Source organism: Delphinus delphis, chromosome 20, assembly GCF_949987515.2.
Source record: "Delphinus delphis chromosome 20, mDelDel1.2, whole genome shotgun sequence".
In the NCBI taxonomy this organism is placed as follows: Eukaryota; Metazoa; Chordata; class Mammalia; order Artiodactyla; family Delphinidae; genus Delphinus; species Delphinus delphis.
In genome coordinates this window covers 49,350,043-49,367,798 of record NC_082702.1, presented here as the reverse complement: position 1 = coordinate 49,367,798, position 17,756 = coordinate 49,350,043, and the positions used below count along the sequence as shown (strand labels likewise).

At 43.1% G+C, this 17,756-nt stretch overlaps 1 protein-coding gene and 1 non-coding gene across 2 annotated transcripts in view; one reads left to right on the top strand and one right to left on the bottom strand.

The window, feature by feature from the left end:
• VAT1L (vesicle amine transport 1 like) overlaps positions 1 to 17,756 on the bottom strand; it is a 146,074-nt gene that overhangs the window by 111,354 nt on the left and 16,964 nt on the right. The window contains exons 2-3 of the mRNA XM_060000260.1: positions 10,685 to 10,814; positions 6,145 to 6,360 (exon numbers count right to left, since the gene is read on the bottom strand). Coding sequence (XP_059856243.1) covers positions 6,145 to 6,360; positions 10,685 to 10,814 — 346 coding nt within the window. The remainder of the gene's footprint in view (positions 1 to 6,144; positions 6,361 to 10,684; positions 10,815 to 17,756) is intronic.
• Positions 7,350 to 7,502, top strand: LOC132417414 (small nucleolar RNA SNORA15). Its single transcript, XR_009517847.1, has one exon. It is a non-coding gene; the product is annotated as a small nucleolar RNA SNORA15 (small nucleolar RNA).

Below are 17,756 nucleotides of genomic sequence, written 5' to 3'. Positions count from 1 at the left end.
CCAAGTTCACATGCCAGTTCATCCTCTCCATGGTTGTGTGACCTGAAGCAAGTAACTTAACCTCTCTGTGTCTCAGTTTCCTCTGTTGAAATGGGGATGTAGTAGTATCTACCTCACAGACAGTGTATGGAAATTACTGGACTCCATCTATTTTAGCTTTTATTCCCTCATGAGCTGATACATACGTTCAACAAATATTGAGTGAATGAATCCTGTCTCAGAGGCCTAATTTAACCTTTATAATATCTGTAATAAAGACAGTTTCTTTGGCTCAGTCATGACTTACTGTCAAGGAGTTAAAAGCAACTAGAATAAAGATCACGTGAGGCTTTTGCGGACATAGACCAACCTAGCTTGGAAGAAATGTTTTTAGATATATTCTTTCTTAACCTAAGGCATATTGCTGACTTGTGAGGAGTCATGCACTGGCCAGCATCAGAGATTTCTGGAAGCAGGGAGGTGGGGCCTTGGTCCATGACACGTCTCTGCAGCATCTTTGACATTTAGGAGGGTGAGGACCTGTTACCTGAGGTGAACAGTTATGGAATAAGGGTCTTAACCTTCCCAGGGAGCCCCCAGGCCACAGCCCTTCCTGCTGATGCCGAGAGGCAGTTAATCCTCGTCTCTTGGATTATTCAGGAAGGATATGACAGAGGCACTTTGTCCTCTTTAAATTTTCAGAGGTTCTGTTTCCTAGCGTTGCAGGCCCCTGGGGACCAGGAGGTCTTGCTATAGTGAAGACTCTCTTGTCCAGGGCACAGGGTGGGGCAGGCAGAAGACAGGAGAGGAGGTGCAGACGATTCCGAGGCCACTGCTGTGGGCTAGTCTCAAGAGCACTGGATTGGGAGTTCCTGGCCCTGGATTTTAAGTTCACATTTGAGCTTTTCTCCTAATGGACGTTGCAGCCTTGGGAACAACACTGAAATTCTGAATCTGGGAAATTACGATAGCTCATTTTCGCTGGGTGTTTATCACGTGCAAGCACTGCTCCAAGTACACGAGTGCCACCTGAGGCTAGCCCTGATGTCACTCCACTTTACAAGTGAGGAAATAGAGCCTTAGAGGGCTTGGGAAGATGGAGCTGGGATTAAGCCCAGGGAGTCTGGCTCTAGAGCTCGTGATCTGAACTCTTCACTGCCACGTACTCTCCCACGGGAAGGGTTGTTATGAGGGCTAGATGAATAACGTTTTCAACAGCTAGTGTGCAACAAAACTTGGTGTCTTTGTCTCCTTCCAGCTCTGAGATCTCATGCATGCGCCCTCTAGTTGGAGTGCTGAAGGGTACAGACTGAGCATAGCTGTACCATGGGATGATGGGGGGTGGTGAGACAGCCACAGGGCCATGAAAAGGAGGCCACGTTCAATTAATAATGCAACTGGATGCAGACAGAAAACTCAGAAGAATATTCAGAACACGGGATGGCATGAGCTAGACCGCCAAAGATTGCTTACGAGACTGAAATTCACAAGATCCCTAGGAAGGAGTTTTTTTCTGAGATTAACTCAATGATGGGGCCCTCCTTAGCTCAAAAAATAGCTTTTCTAGAACATAAAAAAATGGCTTGCAACAGCTTTTGATTCACAAACGTTTACTGCATTTATGATGTGGCAGGAATGAATCACAGGATTTCAAACGTGAGGCACCTGGAGAAGACTTAACCATGATTTGGGGGTCGCTGACTTGTAGCTGGGTAGATGTTGGTGCTGTTCATGATCAGCAATGGTTTTGTTTTCAACAAACTGTTCTCCTGTAGTGATCTTGCAGATGGCTGTGTCTTTTCTGCTGACATGGAGTGACTCTCCAATATGTCCCATTCCTCCACCACACTAAGGATTCCTGCCCACCCCATGCTTTCCCAGGTTCGTGTTAGAATGGTGTATGGTTAAGCCATTCAGGAAGGACCCCCAACGCATGAGCCCTTATATAGGGTCGGGGGGCGGGGCTCATGATGCGCCCCTGTAGATTCTGGCCCTCCCTCTCTGGTAGCTCCTTGGAAGTGATCTGAATGACACTGGGAAATGCCGCATCCATAATGAATAGAATTTAATAATTGAGTAGTAGCCATTTAACTCTGTCAGAAAGTTAAATTCTGCTTTCCTTTCCAAGATCTGCGGCCCATCTCTGTTCTCTCTGTTCAGATGAGATGATGAAAAAGGTCAAAGGGCTCTGAAAGCCCGGAAAGCATCAGATGTCAGACATGGATGCAAATATCCACACAGTAACAGTAAGGTTATTCTCCAGAAATGGAGCACACCCCCAGTTAAGATGCTCAAGGCCATGGCAGCTTGTTAATGGGATTGGCAGCAAAACCCTCTAAGGGAGTTCCTGACAAGAGCCCCACTTGCTTATGTATTTTCTTACTTTTCCTTTATGAGATTGTGAGGAATCTTCAACCAGGTTCTAAAGATTTCATTAGTGGCGTTATTGTCTTACACCATCTGGCCGTGCTACTGTCAGAGGAAATCAACAATGTCTTCAGAGATGTGACAGAGCAGTGTTGACACTTGGGCAGTTCCAATGAGAAAGTGACTGGCTCTGGATTGAATTATTTTCCTATAATATATTAAAGTTTCCTTCCATATTACAGTTTAGGGTGGCATTTCTCACTTCCTATCTGCAAATATCCCATCACAGCCTTTGATAAAAATCAGACAGAAGTCTTGGTGCCATTACAACTGCACACTTTATATGAACTCAGTTTAGGAAACTTTATCCTAATTAGGTTGAACTTTCTTTGTCATCATCATCAAATTAGGAAACATGTACCCAGGCCATAGTCTTTGGCTCTTTGAAATGTCTCTAGTTGGCACTAAGGTAGAAGATGAACAAATATATGTTGAATGAATGAATAAGTGAAGGAATGAATGATTGGGTTGTCAAGTGGAAAGAGAATAGATTTTAGAATCAGCCAGATTAGGGTGTGAATCCTAGTTCTGTTACTTGTTACTTGTGTTTTCTTCAGGCCTCTGGGGGCTTTCCACACTGGGAAGGGAGGCAGCCCAGAGAAAGTGGCTGTATTCGTTTTCTATTGCTGCTGCAACAAATTACCACCAAGTCCATGGCTAAAAGCAAATAAACAAAACCAATTTATTCTATTAGAGTTTACTGTAATAGGATAAGTAAGAATGTAATCTGTATTACATTATATACAGATGTATTATATTACAGTTCTGGAGATCAGAAGTCCAAAATGGTTTTTTGTTTTTTTGTTTTCTGGCCACGCTGCGTGGCTTATGGAATCTTAGTTCCCTGACCAGGGATAGAACCCGGGCCCCCTGCAGTGGAATCGCAGAGTCCTAACCACGGGACCGCCAGGGAATTCCCCAAAATGGGTTTCACTTGGCTACAATCAAGGTTTTAGCAGGGCTGCGTTCCTTCTGGAAGCTCCAGGGGAGAATCCCTTTCCTTATCTCTTGCAGCATGTAGAGACTGCCCACATGTCTTGGCTTACGGTCTCTTCCTCCATCATCAAAGCCAGCAGGGTAACATCTCTGAATCTCTTTCTGACTCTCCTCCCTCCCTCTTCCATCTTTTAGGACCCTTATGGGTACGTCGGACCCACCTGGATAATCCAGGATAGTCTCTCCATCTCAAGGTCCTTTCCTTAATCACATCTGCACAATTCCTTTTGCCATGTAAGGGATTAGGACATAGATATCTGGGGTGTGTGGGGGGGGGGAAGGGAATCATCCTGCCTACCACAGCAACCACGCCAGACCTACCCAACAGTGATGGGAAGCAGCTCCACACCTCTCCAGGGTATCACAGATAATGCATAAAAAGTACTCCCCAGGGAGCTCCCCCCCATCATGAGAGCTGTGGCTGGCTGTCTTCTTGGGAGGAGTCTAGTTCTGCCCTGGGGTGACTCGCTGGTCTTTCCACCGTGGGGTGGTGAAATGGTCTGGGCTCCCTTTAGAACTTGTTGGGTTTTGTAAGACAGTGTCAATTCCACCTCAGCTTGCTTAAGCATTCACGTATGTGGTTATGCACTTGGCCAAAAAACTTTCCTCTCAGGGAAACCTTGAACTCTGTGCGCAAAACCACTTAGCAAATCTTGGTTGGAAAAATGTTATTTAAGGAGACCCACCCACCTGAAAGCTGGGCAGTCCAACCACACCCTTCAACTGTCCATGGATTAAGCCAGACCACATCCTTCTTGGCCTAGGGTATTTGCTTTTGCTAAATGTTGCATTACTTCGGTGCTATTGGACTACATTACAAGCACACCATAAGGAAAAGCATCACAGACATTGCATTTATTATAACCGTTTTGTTGATGGATGTTCATTGCTTGTCAGAATAGATTTCTTATGAGAAACCACAGAGAAAGATTCCCCCAGTCTTAAAACCCAGTACTAGTTATGGTTTTCCTAATAACTGGTTTATTTCCATCAGATGAACATTAGTGCACGTGACTGGTCATTTTTCTCTTTGCACAACTCACTATTGGGAAGCAAGAGCCTTCAACAAAGCTTTAGCGCACCAAAGCCCGCATTACATGCGGCAGCTTAGTTACCTACCCTCACTGTCCCTTCTCCCCAGTTCCTTCATCTGTTTCACGTTTTATTTCTTGCTGTTGTACTGTCTGTGAGCTTAGAACAAGGCATGATAAGAACTTTTGTTATTTTCCAAGACTTTTTTTCTCTTCTGTGAGACCCATGTCCCTGATACATTTCTCTTGGTTCCAAGAACAAACTCAAACAAACAAACAAAATCAAAACATGAAACGAAACATCATCAGTGCCAATGTTTCAACATGGACTCTCAGCAGAACTGAGTCCAGCCCCATCGTAAAGCCTGGCGCTTATGTTGATAATATGAAAACAGGTCTCTCATGCTTTGTATGCTGAGCGCACCGAGCTCATAAATGCCAGCATTCTAAATGGCTTGCTTGCTGTTAACAGATTCAGTGGCACCAAAATCCATTTCTTTTCTGAGGGATATTTTAACTCTTATTGTATCTTTACTCATGGTCAAAAGACATTGGCAAATTTGCTAAAGTGATTGACGGGACTCCTCTTAAAGCATTCCTAAAGTGTCACGTCTCTGCCTTCACATTTTTGTATGTGAGCTTGTCTTCTTGGAAAGGAAAACTGGAAATGTGCTTAACACTATGTAGGGTTTTGGTAGTTGTAGAAAGCCAAGATTAAAAAAAAAAAAAATCAATGTTAGTAGAACCTCCAGTGAAAACATCAAGATACACCTAACCTAAGAGTTCATCTCTGAGTTCATCAAACCACAGAATCCCCAACACCAAGAACCTCTCACACAGATACTGGATGGTGTATCTGGACCTTCTCTTTTTAATCTCTATTCCCATAAAGTCCAAGACATAGTATGTATTTGATACATAATTGTTGAATTAATGAGTAATGTCTCCTACTCTCAAAGAGTTCTCCTCCAACCCCAGTAGACCACGATGGGAACACAGTGCTTGCCACGGGACAGCTGTGCAATACATATGGAGTGACTGGTACCGAGACCCATCCAAACCATGGAAGAAACCTATGCCATCCCTTAGCTCCAGAGCAGCGATTTTAATTTCCGTTATTTCCCCCCTTGTCAAAAACACACCTTACAGATGACATTCACGTAGGCAGCCACTCTCATGGGTAGACTTAGGTTAAAGTGTAATTCCTGTTGTGCCAGGACAATCTCTGTCTACCTCTCTCCCACTCAAGAAAATATATCAGAACACAAATGAATAAGGGCGCCATTACTATGGGAAGCGTCACGAATTCGTGGCAACTTATTGGAAAAGTAAATCATCCTCCGTTTTGGTGTTGCAGCTGATGTTAGTAGTACACGACTTACGAAGCGGCTCGCGATGATTGACGCAACAGCTCACTGAGATACCAAGAATGAGAGTGCTTCTCTACAGAATCCATCTCTGAGACACACTGAGTCCTAACACGCCATCTTGGAGACCTTTCCAGACTCCAGGGAAACCATCCCTGAGGCTCACCCTGCCCCACACGCAATCCTCTGTACAAATTCCACCATCCATGTGAGCTTCACCAGAACCATAGCGCTCATCCCTACGAATGGACACAGCTCACACAGGAATCTCATCATCAGCTGGGCGTCACTGCACTTCCTCCATCCTGACCCTGGGGAGGAGGCCTCACAAGCAGCCCACTTACCACGCCACCGCCAGCAGAGTGCACGAGCACAGACATCCCTTCTCGCAGGTTGGCAACTTCAAAGAGCATCATGTAGGCCGTGACAAAGTTCACAGGGAACGCAGCGGCCTCGGAGAAGCTCATGTCATCTGGGACCTTGTAGACGAATTCCACTGGTGTGCAAACCACCTCTGCCCAGGCATTGTAATTGACAAATGCCATGACACGGTCCCCGATCTGGGAATAGGGAAGCACAGAGTTAGTGGAGGTTTCTTAATCTTTTCTGAGAGATTTCTCAAATATTCTTAAGAATCTGACGAAAACTAAAGAGTCCTTCCCAGTAAAAAAAGAAACCCCAAACCCTCAAATATGCACACCTTCACCTCACCTGCCTTTCAAGGCATTTGTGGACGCTTTTTTTTTTTAACGAGAAACAATTTTTAGAATTTATTTATTTATTTATTGGCTGTGTCAAGTCTTAGTTGCGGCAGGCAGGATCTTTCATTGCAGCACGCGAGCTCTTCATTGTGGCACGTGGGCTTCTCTCTAGTTGTGGCACACAGCCTTCTCTCTAGTTGTGGCGAGTGGGCTCCAGAGTGCACAGGCTCAGTAGTTGCCGCACGTGGGCTTAGTTGCCCCGTGGCACGTGTAATCTTAGTTCCCCGACCAGGGATCGAACCGGTGTCCCCTGCCTGGAAGGTGGATTCTTAACCACTGGACCACCAGGGAAGTCCCTGTGGATGCTCTTGAAGTCCATCTGTGCAAGCTTCCCAGGGGCCATGGAAGCCAGGGACTCTACCCCTCTTCTGGAGCATAAATATGTCGATACGACGTGCATCACATCACATGCCGTGGAATGTTAGTGTTGGAAGGTCATATTACTGATTTAACCTCTTATCTAATCTCCCTGTTTGGGAACTGGGAAGGTCAAAGGGGCTAGGAGTCAAATCTACTCTCAGCTATTCTCTCCCACCCCATATAGATTCCTTGCCAGGTTAGTTCACTGTGGTATTTGCATCAATGGATTACCGATTACATCGGATGTGAAACGTGGTCCATCAGAGGAGCCATGTAAATCTAAGTGCAAGAGATTGAACAAGAGCAGCCAGGCTTAGAGTGAAAATGCCATCAGGTGTGAGGAATAACAACTAACGTTTATTGCACACGTATTATATGGCAGACATTGTCCTAAGGCTGTCACATGCTTTACCTCATGATTAGATGAGGCAGGGCTGAATACTGTGGGGTTTTTTTATCAGTGGTTTACATAGCCAGACACCATTCAAAAAAAAGAAAAAAAGCAGTCTTCCCTTTAAAGTAGTTATAATCATATGCTAAGTTTTTTTCATAGCGTATCATTATTAAAGGTAAATACAAAGTAAACTATCACTGATGGCTTACGTGAGCTGCCAAGTGCTAGTTCAACTGAACCATTCTGCTATTTGATGTTAGTTGCTTATACTGTAACTTTTAAATGCAATATTCAGATTGCTGTGGTCATAGTGATTTCTCAGTAAATTAACGGCTTTCATATGTGTGTGTTTTAGTGTATATATATTTTTATGATTGACTCGACTGTTTTATTTTCTTTCTAGTTCAGGATTTCTCTTTCACCCCTGCTCAAAAACAACAACAAAAACCTCCTATGAGATGGGTTTTGTTACAGCGCCATATTACAGACGAATGATCATAGGTTTTACAGACATTTAAACTGAGGCAAAGAGAGATTAAAGCACATGCCCAAAGTCATGTAGCCAAAGAGTAGCTGTACTGGGATGTGAATCTAGGTAGGCTGACTCCAGATACAAATAGTTAATTCATTGCACCTAAGTGCTACAAAGAAGAAATAAATTTATATAAGGATGTACAACAGGGGAACCTACCAAGTCTGGGAATATTAGTCTAACTCTTTAAGTCTCAGTTTTCTCAGCTTTTAAATGGGTATAATATTAGGAACAGGTCCTTATGGAGATTAAATGACATAATATGCATGCAATCCACTTGGCACTGTGCATGTAAAACGAGGAGAGAACAATTAATGCTAACTCTTAAAAAGAACAGATTGGTTCCTGATCTCGTGGATTTCACAGTTGAATGATCAAAATCTAAATATCGACCCACTGAGTTTCATGAAGCAGAGGAACAGCTGTCTAAGCGTTAAAAACCAAATGATGATGTCAGGAATATCATCTCAGATGCCCTGGCTTGGACCAGAGGATCTCTAGGGTCTAACACTGGCATCCTACTTTGCACAGAATCATGCAAACCCAAAGATCCATAACACCACAGAGCAGCTGATGGCCTCCAGTGTCAACAGAGTCTATGAAAAGAGTGTTTCCACCACCTTGACAGCGATGGTTGTGCTGTCACAGACCACCTTGACGGTGATGGTCATAGCCAGCCCAGACCACCTTGGCAGTGATGGTCGTAGCCATCCCAGCAGGGTTGACTGCTCCAGACTTCTTGTTTCACTATCAAAATGGCAAAAAGAGGACCAGCCATCAGATCAGCAGCCCCAGTCTCAGAGTCCAGCGGTGGGGAACCTTTTTTTTTTTTTTTTAAACATCTGATTCACCTCATTACTTGATTCTGTTTAAAAAAATGAAATTAGTCCTGGGAGACTGAGCCCAAATGATTCCTTTAGTGCTGAGCCTCTGGCAACAACTTTTCAAGGCTCTCTTGCAATCCATCAAGCCAAGAGCTACTCAATGTGTTGCCGTGTGGAATCCCATCTCCAACATGATTGAAAATTTTAAGTCAGAATTGCAGAGGGCCTGTTAGTATTGGTTTTCTCCCAAATCACACCCTGACTGGACAGCTGTAGGTGGCTGCTTTTGTTTGTTTGTGCAGCTGAACGTACTGGAGGAGGGTGGAGGGGGTGATGGATCGGTTTGACAATAGCAAGTCAGGGCTAACTAGCAGAAGAAAGATCACATATAAGGGAAACAATACAAGTAATCAACCACAGTGATTCCTCCCTCTACACTAAGGCCAACAACATCCTTATCTGCTGTTACAGTCTAAAATGATGGGTTATTTATCCAGTGCTCACGATGAATAGCGCAAACGGTATGAGCTGTTCCTTTGGGACCACGTGGAGGGGCGAAGAGCAGACCATAGCGCTCACGTGCAGCACTTTCAGGGAGAGATGGTGCTGCCACGTGAGGTTAGATTGCTTACCTGGGGACAGAAAATGTAAAGTCATAGGAAAGAAAAGAAAAAGCGCATCTACTGCTCTCTCAACGTTTTTCTGCCACGTTATCTGGAAACCACCGGCAAAAAGACGGATGAGCGGGATGAGATTTCCAGACGTTCATCGTAATGAATCGGGAGCATATTGATATTTTCACAGTATGTTGAGGCTCCGAGGCACCGAGAGCTGAGCAGCCTCAGAATCAATTCCAAGGGCGCATTCTGGCTTTGCCTTTTATAGCGCTTCTCTCCCTGTGTTAACTGTCGCAGTGGTTGCAGGTGGAGAACAGAGGGAAAGAGCGTGGGACTGCAGGAAGAGTAAAGAGGCTCTGGTGATTTGAATCCAGCTGCAGCTACTACTTATTATCTTTCTGACCACATGGAAATTACTGAACCCTTCTGAACGTCATCTCTAAGGGGATAACAGTATTTACCTGCAGGCTGAAAACAGTAACGTCCCCATGTTTCTAGTTATGGTAGATTCTCAACTGTGAGGTCCCTTCATCTCTCCGTGGGAAGCATTTAAAGTCGAGCGAGAGCTCTTATGCCTGATTTCCACTGTTTTTTCTTGCTCCAAACTACCGCAATTTTGTGCAATTGATTTGCCCATAGTTTTTCAGTTTTTATAGACAAGATCCTACTTGATTTGCATGATAATGGTAGGAAGGGTCATACATCTTTTCAGCGATAAAAAAAAATTTTATTATGCGGAATTTTGAACATGTACAAAAGTAGTCAGAATAATATAATAACCCTTTTTATCCCTTGCCCTACTCCCCAGGCCACCAGCCCATAGCCGATCCTGTCTCATTGTCAGTCACCTCTCCCCTTCGGCTTTAAAATCCTCATCCAAAAATGCCACTTTCCCAGTGTCTGAAATAACGATTTATAAATGATCGCTTAGATGCATCAGCTAAGTAGATATTTAAAGGAACCCAATTATAAAATACAGAGGCTACTTCTCCCCAACTTTTGCGTTTTGTAGTTGACTTTTGAGCCTGAAGTGATGGGGAAATGAGAGCCACGGATAGAGAGAGGAGGGATGTACACTTAGTTAATACAAGGCCAAATTCATAGCTGTATTAATTTTAATCTTATTAATAACTGTATAAAATGAATAAAGGGGATGCTAAGGTTTCCCCTGGCCCCTTCACCAGACCGTTGCCAGGAACAACAAGACGGTACATGGGAAAGGTATGAGACGTTTGGAAAGTCCTATCATTTACAATCACTGTTAATAAACCCAAATAATGAGACAATAACAATAAGACACGTTATAGATTATTTCAAACATATCTTGCATACTCTTTTATTATCTTAATGGATTCCAGATAGATATCATCCTTTCAGTCAGAAGTCAAAACATTACCTCGAATCCTTTAACGCTGTCTCCCAGAGCTTCAACAATCCCAGAACATTCAAATCCTGGCACCAGGGGGGTCTTGGGAGGGTTGTCGATATTCCCTTGTCGCACCATCAAGTCAATGAAGTTTAAACCACTGTGAACAGCAAACATGAAAAAAGAAATTCACAATGAGATCCGAAAGAAAGCACTGGCTTGAGTTTTCTTTCCTTCCCATTCCCTCCCTTCGCCCGCTCCCCAATTCCTCTCTCCTTTCTTTTTAAATTTTCTGATGAAACATGCCTAATAGTAATGTTACTTAGCTAGATGTCACCAATAAAGTAAAGCAGTGATCTTTCTAGACCACTAATGCTTTCCCAGCCCTTCAAATGGCAGTTGCAGAGTTCACGCTCTAATTCAAAAGAGAGTCCCTTTGCTCCCACTCAGAGCCTCCTTAGTCTTATTTTAAAAGTATGTATTAACCAGCCTGGTCATTAGCTGTTCTAGCAGTTAATCAAGGGTAAAAAATATACTAGGAAGAGGTTATAAGAAGACACATGGAAAGCAGCCAGACACAATGGCCATCCGCCATTGTGTGAAAAACAAAGAGAAAAAAGACCTAACCTAAAAGGTCTCAAAACAACCGTCACACCTCAACCATCCCATCGACTTACATGAGCGCCGAGCCATAAACGGTACCCATAATGGTGACTATGAGCCATTAAGAGACCACATTGGGTCCAGCTGCAGGAGGGTGACTCGAAGAATATAGGTCAAAGTGAGGGACCAATGGGGATGGGAAGACTGGAGGGTTCATTTCAAAAACTTTAGTTACCTCTGGCTGAGAGAAGTCATTAGGTATTTTCTACAAACATATTACTTTTGAAATAAGAAAGTTATCATTAAAATATATCAAAGTCATTGCCTTGGAAAACCACATACTTGAGTCTAATGATGCTACCAATGCTCTGAACTGTTGGATTTTTTTCAAGAGCTGCAACTGGGAATTGCGTCTAACACCCGTGAACTAATCAAGTGGGAACACATATCTCACTCAACATGTATTTTTTCCCACCAGCTGTGGTTCTAATGTACTGCCTGTTTTCATAAGCTGCCATCTAGGAAAGACACGGGTTATAGAAACCAAACTCCTCGGTTTGGCCCAAGGCCCGTTAGCGTCCGGCCACAGCTTCCTTTTCAAGTAAGACGCGAACTCTTTCTTAAACACAGGTGGCCCATTTCTTCCTTGGCCTCTTTGGAGCCAAGGAAGCATCTAACTCTACCTACATCCCCTGGTCTCTACTCATCAGTCTCACCCATAAGGAATGGGTAAGGGCAAGGAGGATGACTTCCTTGAAAGATGGGTTCAAGAATCATCCCTTTTTTAGGTTTTTCTGGACACAAATGAGGCAAGATGCACATATTGCCCCACTGAAGTATCTCTAACATGTGCCTTTTCTGAAGGCAGCTGCATGCCTCGTATTTCTTTGCTTCCAGAACACCTGGCATACATTATGCCCACGGCAACACAGTAGGGACTCACGCAACATCCACTGAATGAAGGAATATTCATGAATATCCCAAAAAATGTGCTACCAGTTTGAGTACTAACTCCTTTTTTAAAAAATGTATTTATTTTATTTATTTTTGGCTGCGTTGGGTCTTCCTTGCTGCGTGCAGGCTTTCTCTAGTTGCGGCGAGCAGGGGCTATTCTTCATTGTCTTGCGCGGGCTTCTCATTGCGGTGGCTTCTCTTGTTGCGGAGCACAGGCTCTAGGCGTGCGGGCTTCAGTAGTTGTGGCTCGCGGGCTTAGTTGCTCCGTGGCACGTCGGATCTTCCCGGACCAGGGCTCGAACCGGTTTCCCCTGCATTAGCAGGTGGATTCTTAACCACTGCGCCACCAGGGAAGTCCCCTAACTCTTTTTAAAAAGCGGCCAAGGGATGCTCAGCGTCTTGGACACATTCCTGAAATGTATGTGTAGACTTCCAAAGGTCCTGCTTTGATGGTTAATAGTTCTTAGGGTCATTTATTAACCAAAATATTCTCCAATAATGTGGCCAGTTTTTTAAGAGCTCGGGGAGATCTGGGCACAAATCTCAATTCCATGACTTCTCCTTGTGTAACCTTGGCTCAGTTACTCAACTTCTCTAAGCCTCAATTTCCTTGTCTGTGAAATGGGGGCTATGGTAGCACCCATGCCACAGGGTTGTTAATAAGAGTTAAGCATTAAGAATGGTGCCAAGTACATAGTAAGTACTCAATAATAATACCTGCATCTTCTGTTAAGAAGAAGGCTGACGTGTGAGATACATTTTAGGAAGATTCCCATTAAACAAGAGTTACAAATAGTTTCAGAGCTGAAGTGGGAAAACTTCAGGTATCTGTAAGCTTCACTTCTGTGAAATAGTCCATTTTCCGACACAATCAAATAAATAAAGCATCGCTGTATAACAATAAAAGGAATTTCTACCTCCCAAGTCAAACACCCCATCTCATTTCACGCATATTTCAGTTCACTGTGTTATATCCTCTGTGTGAAAACTTAGGATTTCCCAAGACCCTGAGGGAAAAATGCCAGAAGAAATGACTCAACAGTGCCGTAAAGGCTCCAGCCCCTGGAGAAGGCTGCATCCTAGATGCTTTCTACGCTGCTCGATACGGCGGCCAATCTCCATCCAGCGTGAAGTGGGCCCAGTGATTGTAGACGGGGAGCCAGCTACTTGATTCCAGCGAGAAGGGCTAAGACAGACCTTATAAAATCCTGTAGCATCCCATTTTGTCAGTGAGGCATGCAGTGATTCTGTCAGGATCGTGGAGAATGCCAGCCAACTTGAGGACAGAAACATGAAGGAGGTGTATCCCAGGGGACAGAGGACGGGTCATTGTTGTTCATCTCAACACACAGAGGAGGTGAACAGTTGTTAATGAAGTACCCTTATGTGTTGCATCAGACCTGTTTCATGGTGCCTGCCCACACACCGCCTCCTGATATGGACCTATCCAGCATTTACTGAGGGTTCAATTCGTGGCAGAAACCGTGCTAAACACTTCCCTTTTGTTATTTAAGACTCAATGACACTCCTACGAGGTGTGAACTATCATATCCATTTTTTAGATGAGGAAACTTAGACTCAACAAGATTAAGTTACTTGTGTAAGGTCGCATCTTTAGAAACTGTCCAAGTCAGGATCCGAATCGAAGCCAAGCCTAGAAACTGAGCCCTCACAGATGACGCCCTACTCCGTCTCTAAGGAAACTTCAGCCATGCCCTTGACGAAGGGGCACATCCAAGGGACCAGGTTTATGACTTCTTGTCTCTTTGCCCACTGATTGACCCAGTGGTGGACCCAATGTTGGAGGAGTGGCCATTCACAATCTAAGCAGGAGCCCATTCAGTATAAAGTAAATGAGCTGGCCTGAGAACTGGACGTTCTCTCAAAAACTATGAATTGGGAAACATGCATCAGGAGAAAAACTTAGTACCAGAAAGGATGTCAAAAAAATAGAACTGAGCTGGGTCACAGAGCCAACCTAACAGGCTATACCAGGGTGAGTTATACACACCTCACTGCTGAGTTATCAAGGATGGAAGGGTTCAGTCTCTACATGTGGTGAAACCCAGCCCCACATGCCTCCTGCCCTCAGATATCCAAGAGTTCCCTTGATACTTCACGCATGTCTTCATAATAGGTTATATGTGTGGTCTCTGTCTCATGAAACCAAAATACAAATGAAAACAAATACCATAATCAATAACCCTAAATCACCCACTGGACAGCCATTACTGACCTCATTTTTTTTCTTTTTTCAAACAAAACCAGCAACATTGTTTCGAGATAATAAGTTCTTTGCCCAAGGCCACACAGACAATGAATGGTGAACCCATGAACTTAAACTTGGGTCTATCAAACACGTTTTTTCTCCGAACACAACAGGAAAACACAGGGGCACATCAAGCCATACATCATCATAATTATAGTGTCCAGTATTCGCTAAGATAATTTGATTTTTCACCTGGAAATTTTGAGGGGGTAGCAATGACTATGCCTGATGACTCAGGCCCATATCAGGGGTAATTGTCAAATGTCTCTCTTACCTAATTTTTACATGGCTCTTAAACATTTGAGAGCATTGCAGAAAGAAATACTGCTGCGAAGCGCTTGATGTAATGGTCTTCTAAGTGATCCTATGTCTCTCAAATATTGGTATAATTATAAAAATAAGGCTGTTTTATTTCCCTCCCACACTAAATTATTAGTCAAATAATAGGCTTAAAGGGTTATTACTGAGCCTTAGCATCCTGAAGGAATGAAGGCCGAGGTATGAGAAAGGGACCCTGAAAAACTCAAAACACAGAATGAGGGAGGTACAGGGAAATTTGGAAGCAGTCTCTTTAAAAAATAACTCTTTCATTTGCATAGCATAGTGCAGTTTATAATGTGCTTTTATACACATCTCATTAAACCTTGTAACAATCCTAGAAAGGCAAGAAGTGCAGATATTATTATTCCCATTAGATAGATGTGAATGTTGAGCCTCAAATAAGAAAGCTGGCTATGCCAAAGACAACACAATCAGTCCATGGCAGAGCTGAGACTTGAATCAAGATCTTCAAGCTCCTTGCTTATCTTATACCCCGTGACACCATGAAATCTGCAACGCAAGTAAATTCAGTGTGACTAAAATCAGTAATGTCAAGAATCAGGGGCAAGAAGACTAAGAGAAAAACGGTGGAAGGAAACAGATGCAGGGTGCGTGGGTTCCACTTCCTGCACTGCCATCAGTGCGCTGCGGGACCTTGGCTCCGTCTGTGAAGCCCACTCCCCCCCGGCCCCACCCCAGCTCTCACACTCTGTTTGCTTGGTGGTTCTTTATCCTGTGGGCTCTGCTTCAAATATTATCAAAATCAAAGCTGAGGTAGAGAGGAAGAGATGCTTGGTGGTCTTGGTAAAAGACACTGACTTGGGATGCTCAGATTCTATCTAGAAGCTGAAGGAAGGCAAGCTAGCCTTGGCGTCTGTACTTTGTTTTCTATTATCTATGAAGTGATGGATGTCAACCCTGTAAAGTCTCATGGGAGATGTCTAGCTATTTTCATTTTATGTTCTACTAGACTCAACAAATGTTGCTTACTTGATGATGATGCTACAGGTTGGGTATTAAGGTATGGACCATTTTCATCTCCATTTTGTTCAGGAGGATGGTTAAGCCTAAAGAAGATATAGTACCTTGTACAAGGCCCTATTGTAGGTACCAGAACTGGGGTACAAGCCCTTTTTATATGGCTTCAAAGTTTGAGTTTCTGACCACTAGGCTGTCATTCTGTTACCTATAAACCATGGTAGGCTGCTGTGTATTCTTGTCCCCAAAGCTCTGGCTTGAGCTCTGTTAATTTCCATTGGATATGCTAATAATATGAAAGAAGACATAATTTATTTCTTTTTTATTGAAGGATAGTTGATTTACAATGTTTCAGGTAGACAGTAAAGTGATTCAGTTATACATATACATATATATATTCTTTTTCAGATTCGTTTCCATTATAGGTGGGTCCTTGTTGTTTATTTTATATACAGTAGTGTGTCTTTGTTAATCCTAAGTTCCTAAATTTATCCCTCCACCACCCTTTCCCCTTTGGTAACCATAAGTTTGTTTTCTATGTTAGTGAGTCTATTTCTGTTTTATAAATAAGTTCAGTTGTGTCAATTTTTTTTGGATTCCACATATAAGTGATATAATATGGTATTTGTCTTTCTCTTACTGACTTACTTCACTTAGTATGATAATCTCTAGGTCCATCCATGTTGCTGCAAATGGCATGATTTCATTCTTTTTTATGGCTGAGTAGTATTCCATTGTATGTATGTGTGTGTGTGTGCATATATATGTATATATGTATCTTCTTTATCCATTCATCTGTTGATGGACATTTAGGCTGCTTCCATGTCTTGGCTATTGTAAACAGTGCTGCTGTGAACATAGGGGTTCATGTATCTTCTCGAATTATAGCTTTGTCTGGATATATGCCCAAGAGTGGGGTTGCAGGATCATATGGCAACTCTGTTTTTAGTTTTTTGAGGAACCTCCCTACTGTCATCCATAGTGGCTGCCCCAATTTACATTCCCACCAACAGTGTAGGACGGCTCCCTTTTCTCTATACCAGCATTTATTGTTTGTAAACTTTTTAATGGTGCCATTCTGACCAGTGAGAGGCGATACCTCATTGTGGGTTTGATTTGCATTTTGTTACTAATAAGCGATGTTGAGCATCTTTCCATGTGCCTGTTGGTCACCTGTATGTCTTCTTTGGAGAAATATCTATTTAGGTCTTCTGCCCATTTTTTGATTGGGTTGTTTGTTTTTTTGATATTGGGCCGTATGAGCTGTTGGTATATTTTGGAAATCAATCCCTTGTCGGTTGCATCATTTGCAAATATTTTCTCCCAGTCTGTAGATTGTCTTTTCGTTTTGTTCATGGTTTCCTTTGCTGTGCAAAAGCTTATAAATTATTTCTTAAAGGACACCACTAAGTGGATGACAGAGGAATCAGCCCAGTTATAGTTTATTAATTTTCCAATTTGAGATAAAGTTGGCCCAGTGAAGGATTTAGCAAAGAAGAGGCAAGTAGATATGGAGAAGGTCCCCTTTTATTTTCCAGGTGAAAGGAAGGCAGGGGTGGCTCATGGGAAAGGATTTTAGATCTCTTGCCGTCTTGTTCCTCCCTCAGATCATCAGTATCCTCAGCATGGACCACAGGAATCCAAACACTCAGACCATTACACGAAGAACTGTATGATGAAAACCTTCCTCTTCCGGAAGACTGCTTCTTTACTGATGCAGCTCAATAGAGCCCAATCATATATTTCGATTTCACACTTAATAGAAATCCCTAATCTTGCCCCATCATTGGTTCAATTGGGAGATACATGGCCAAAGAAACAACCTTCAGTAACCCACTCTTTTACTTACTGAAGGGATATTGTTGAACCCAATATTTGTTAAAATACACATTCTCTTCTTTATGAAGACAGGGAATTTTTCCTCAAATTTCAGCACAAAGGTTGTTTGTGTGGCTCTTACAGGCCCAGTGCAGTGTA